Source organism: Argentina anserina, chromosome 3 (genome assembly GCF_933775445.1).
Source record: "Argentina anserina chromosome 3, drPotAnse1.1, whole genome shotgun sequence".
NCBI classification, from domain to species: domain Eukaryota; kingdom Viridiplantae; phylum Streptophyta; class Magnoliopsida; order Rosales; family Rosaceae; genus Argentina; species Argentina anserina.
The window spans coordinates 4,040,770-4,046,664 of record NC_065874.1 but is presented as its reverse complement, the minus strand read 5'-3'; the positions used below and the strand labels follow the sequence as shown (position 1 = coordinate 4,046,664).

The 5,895-nt window shown below is 36.5% G+C and overlaps 1 protein-coding gene across 1 annotated transcript; it reads left to right on the top strand.

Moving 5' to 3' along the window:
• Window positions 1-887: 887 nt before the first annotated feature.
• On the top strand, window positions 888-2,225 carry LOC126785830 (ABC transporter B family member 9-like). Its single transcript, XM_050511480.1, is given in 5 exon segments — window positions 888-1,160; window positions 1,249-1,513; window positions 1,585-1,636; window positions 1,638-2,065; window positions 2,068-2,225. Coding segments are annotated over 5 exon segments (1,176 nt in total).
• The last annotated feature ends 3,670 nt before the right edge of the window (window positions 2,226-5,895 follow it).

The following is a 5,895-nucleotide window of genomic DNA, read 5'->3' as shown; positions in this document are numbered from 1 at the left end:
ATTTGGAGCCTTGTACAACTTATCCACCATCTTCCTATAGTCTGTAAGAGACAAAGAAACACATCAATCGTCAGACAACTCATATACCCCTGCAAGCACAAAAAATTCCATTGCCAAAAACCAAATAACATTTTGAAAACAAATTAATAATAATGCAATTCCAGGAACATAAAATTGAAAATTAGAGGGAAGAAGAACATACAACTACTATAACCAAACAATCATTTCTCCACCATGGGGCAGCCCTACAAGGTCCTAATGCTTTCATCATCCGGAGGTTCCAGGGAGGGCGTAGGAGGCGGAGAGTATTCGCGGTTAACATCGCTCTTGGGGGATGGTGTCGTCGGAGTCGATGGTAAGGGCGGTGTTGCGGACCTGGACTCATGAGTACATTTATAATTGAATGTTTCAATATTTATTCTCGTTATTACGATGCACGATATTTTGTTGTTTTACTCATACGAGCTGCAAAGCTTACCGGGTTTGTGTTTTGCAATCTCGGTGCACCTATTCGATGGTGTATGAGATAGTTCCGCAGGTGTGGATTAGAAGAATCGACGAACAATTCTGAAGATTTCGAAGTTGCCTTGTTTTATTTTGTGGTGAGAATTGAGAGGATTTTTACATTTCCATTTGATATAATACTTGAATTATAAATTTAGTTTGTAATAATCAATTTGACTGAGTTGTACCATGAACTCAGTAATGATCCGCTGTGACGATAAGATGATTTCGATTTATTGATATTGTTTAAGAGTTTTCACGACTTCGAATTCGAGTTTCATACTTAAAATTTCGGAGTCGTGACAGCTGATGTCAAAATCAATCTAATCTTTCTGCAGTGAGTATATTTCAAACTGAACAAACAACTACTGATTGAATATTACATGCAGCTTATGTATGAAGAAGCAAGTCAAGTGGCAAATGATGCAATTGGTAGCATCAGAACTGTTGCGTCATTTTGTTCTGAAAAGAAGGTAATGGATGCGTATGAGAAGAAGTGTGAAGGTCCACTGAAACAAGGAGTACGATTGGGAGTTGTAAGTGGTACAGACTTTGGCGCCGCATTTGTTGTACTGTTCTTCACAAATGCATCAATTTTCTATGTTGGAGCTCACCTGGTGAAAAGCGGGCACGCCACATTTGAACAAATTTTTATGGTAAGCTTACATTTGCGTCCTCACTTCCTCACTCTTAGTTTTCTCCATGAAAGAGTTTGCTCTAACTGTAGCAAACTCTTATTTGTAGGTGTTTTTTGCTCTAACAATTTCAGCAGTAGGAGTTTCACAATCTACTGGCATGGCTCCTGACTCCACCAAAGCCAAGGACTCAGTAGCTTCAATATTTCAGATTCTTGATAGCAAACCTAAAATCGATTCAAGTAACGATGAAGGCAAAACACTACCGAGCATTACTGGAGAAATCGACCTTGAACATGTCAGTTTTAGGTACCCAACAAGACCAGATGTGCAAATATTCAGAGACATTTGTTTGAAATTCCCATCTGGAAAGGCAAGCACAAACCACCACCACTCAGTTTATGTCTAATAGTTAGACGATGGTCATATGACTCATTTCTCATCTTAATATGTTTGGTCGGAGAGAGCGGCAGTGCTAGATCAACAGTAATAAGCCTTAGAGCGATTCTATGATCCGGATTCAGGTCGCGTACTATTAGATGGAGTTGAAATCCACAAGTTCAAGCTAAATTGGTTGAGACAACAAATTGGCTTGGTAGGTCAAGAACCTATTCTCTTTAGTGAATCAATTCGTACCAACATTGCCTATGGCAAGCAAGGAAATGCAACCGAAGAAGAGATCATAGCTGCAACAAAAGCATCAAATGCTAACAATTTCATATCTTCATTACCTCAAGGATATGACACCTCTGTGGGGGAGCGAGGTGTTCAATTATCAGGTGGACAAAAACAAAGAATAGCCATTGCCAGGGCTATACTGAAGGACCCCAAAATCCTTTTGCTTGATGAAGCTACTAGTGCACTAGACGCAGAGTCGGAAAGGATAGTACAAGATGCTTTGGATAGAGTTATGGTGAATAGAACAACTGTGTTGTTGCTCACCGCTTGACTACGATAAAAGGGGCAGATATAATCGCTCTGGTGAAGAATGGTGTGATTGCAGTGAAGGGAAGCCATGATTTTCTAATGAAGATTACTGATGGAGCATATGCATCTTTGGTGGCACTTCACGCTAGCGCATCATGATGAGTGATAATTAGAAGAGTAATAACTGGACTAATGATCTAATTTAGGTGCTTCAGATTTTGTTTGGTTACTTTTGTTAGTTGTGCGGCACAGAATTGTGTGCTGCTAGATACAGGTTTAGATATTTCAAAATAATGTGCGATTGTCTCTGCTGACCTATCTGAGTAGGATGATGTTTAATTAGATAGTACAACTCCAGGAATGTTTACAATAGTGACAAGCTTACATCAAATGACAACCCCAATAAATCAGCACACAACTATGTGCATGGGGTTGTGACAAGAACGTGCATTCATATGATCAGGATCAGAAATACAGAATCGATCGCTCTGTTGAAAAGTTATCTTAGTTTTTTTTTGTCTTCCGTCTTAGTAAGATATGGATACGAATTACTCTACATATATGAAAATGAAAGGATGAACTTTCGTGCCACACATATTAGTGATATTACATCTATGTTTCCTCAATCAATACGAATTTACAGTTAAGATATGGATTTGTGTCAGAAAAAAAGGTTAAGATATGGATTCCTAGTTCTTCTAGGAATCTATTATTATGTGTGAAGATTTTATTCGACCCTGGCTAAGGAGCAAGGATTTGTTAATTTCTACTCAAAGAGGACCTCGACGGCTTATTCTAGTTGGTGATGGTTTCTATATATATTGTGATTCGGGAATTGGATTGCAACGTCTTATAAAATCAGGTCATCTATAAATCATACATAGGTTGCAGTAATCGATACGAACAAATTTTAACAGAAAAAAATAAAATAGAAACATTAATCAGAAAATTGTAAAACTTTTACTATAATTAACCACCCATTATGTGCAAATAACTACTCATTTCGTCATCTTCCTATGACTACAAAAGGTTAATTTTGGGACGGGACACTACTAACAAAAAGAACTCTCACATTGATTTTAATCAGTGATAATTGCAGGTATTTCATACGGATGTCAGTGTCGAAAAACTATTAGACACGGTGCGCATACAGAATGTCTATCAGTGTACTTTGGAGGAGGGGCTAATAGCTATTAGAAACGGATTTTAAAGCCCGTGTGAATTATTGACGTGGACCCCATGAATATCCACAACCATACTCAATTTGTACAAGTTTTCAGTGTGAATAAATTTTTTTATTCACATTGATATTTGTGTATCATACTACAATACACATTGATATTACTGTGATGTCCTGAGCCTTATATCCACACTATTTTGTGTGAGTAGTTATAATAGATTTAAAAAAAATCAATATTGGCCTAATATATATTACCATACTCATATATCTCTATTATATATATATATATATATATATATATTCAAGCTTTTAACAACAAAGCAAACAAATTCATAACTCCATCTAAAATATTACATTTAGCATTCAGACCAAATGTTTGTAGTTCGTATTCCTACCAAAATATATATTTTCAAACTAGATTCATTCTTAGATTACAAAAAACACAAGGATGGTCTTCTAGAATACAAAGTTGTTCAAGATGGAACATCACTAAGAATGTATAAGAAATATAAGCATTCTCCTCAGCAAGATACTGGATCAGCTATTTACTCCTTGTCTACTCAAAATGTTATTAGAATTTGATTTTTGAGAGGTACCTTCTCTGGCTTTATCTTCTTCTTGTTAATTGCAGTTCCATTTTTCTTTAGTTGAACTTTAGTTGTACCATTAATAATCTCATAACTCTGCAAACAACCATCAAAGTACTCATAATGTATTTTGCACATTAGTAGCACAAAAAGCCAATTTAGGAGCACCAATTTCAGTCAAACTTTGAGAACTAAGATCTGAACTAAGAGATATGGTAAGAATAGTTTTGATATCGTGCATAGGTTGTAGTAATCGATATGAACAAATTTTGTAAAAAAAAAAACAATAATCAAAAAATTGTAAAACTTTTACTATAATTAACCACCCATTATATGCAAATAACTACTCATTTCATCATCTGCCTATGACTACAAAAGGTTAATTTTGGGACGAATGGGGGCAAGGTGTGAGGTTAAGTGATCAACCGTGCAAGACTGGCCTCAAGCTGTCAAGCATCGGCTGGCAAATGTTGCATCCCTTTTTTTTTCTCATCCTTCGATCTGCTCTCTTTGGTCGAGTAGCTACGTCAGTGAACCGGCTTGGCATATATAGGTGTACGTCTTGTGATGGTACATACGTCGTTCGCCACGATTTTGGGATCATGGCTTTGGATGATCATTTTCTATACAACTAACATGGATGTTACTTCCCAAAAAAAAATGGATGTTACTTTATTAATTAGGATTCTATTCCACCCTGGCTTAGAATTTATTAATCAGCATATTACTTTAGAGTTTTCATTTCCTCCTAGAATCCTGTATGAATCCTGTAATACTTTGGAGCGTAACTTTTCTTTAGACCTTTTAATGATGTGAAGTGGATGGTTTGTAGAATCATGTATTAAAGTCCTCAGCTAAGTACTTATTTTCGATGATTTCACATTTTTTTTTTCATTAAAACAGTACAATACAGTATATGGGTTAAGATAAAGTATCTATGAGTTTGAGGTGTTTTGAAGGTGCAATATGCATATAAGAGTTAGGTTGTGCAAGATTAAATTCATATTAAACTCTAAAACTGATAAAATATGATTGCTAAATGATCTTACCGAAAGAGCGACAGAGAAAATAAAATGAATGACGCACGGGTGCGGATTTCTTACACGCGCATAAAGCGTGTAGAAATACTAGTATATAATAAGAAAATAAATAAAAAAACTCTTTAGATACCATGGTCAGCAGATTTTCTTACCATCTTGATAAGGCGGTGGGTGAGGTTCTCCTTCGCGGCCGACGTGGTCATCACCTTGTTCTTGAAGAACCTACATCCAACTATATCAAGACCTAGCAACACTAGAGCTACAAGAAGATTCTGACCACACCGACGTAGAGGAGAGACCACCTCTCTTCAGCTCGGAGAAGTCGCCAACTTGTGGACGTAGCGGATGATGGAGGGAAGCTCCAGGACAATGTTGTAGGGGAAGTCGAGGACATTAACTATCCATGTTGTTGTGGAGCAAGCAAGCGTGTGATTCCTCCTCAACTAAGCCTCAAACTCCTCCATATTTCTCTTTGCAACACCCCCAAGGCTGGAAAAGGTTGCCATTACTGATTTTTTGTTTGATTATGGACGAACAGTTATTGGGGATACTATTTGTAAGCACTGCTCCGACTTGGATGATACTTTGACTTGGATGGTACAGTCTTAACGTATGCATGCTCTCTCTCAGTTTTAGTAAATTGTCATCTTTATTGGTTCTTTAGAATCAAACTTGACATTCCACTTTCACAAGTCTCCTAGTGCCTTTGATTTCATGCGAGATGATTTAATTGAAAGAACTAAGAATTTTATTGGGGATTGTTATTTGTTTTTACTTTGAAATTGAATGTTGGTTTAATTATCTAAGACTTTAGATATTATGTTGTGGGATAGTTTGTAATTTGATTAATTTCTCTTATTGATAGAGTTCGATAGTTATATATTGCATCAAATGATAGAATGTATTACGTAGATACATAGTTACATATTCATTTTGGAACCGAATAGAACCGAGAACCGAACCGATTCATTTCGGACCCGGATCTGCTCTGGTCTTATCTTGAAAAATACAAAATCCAAACT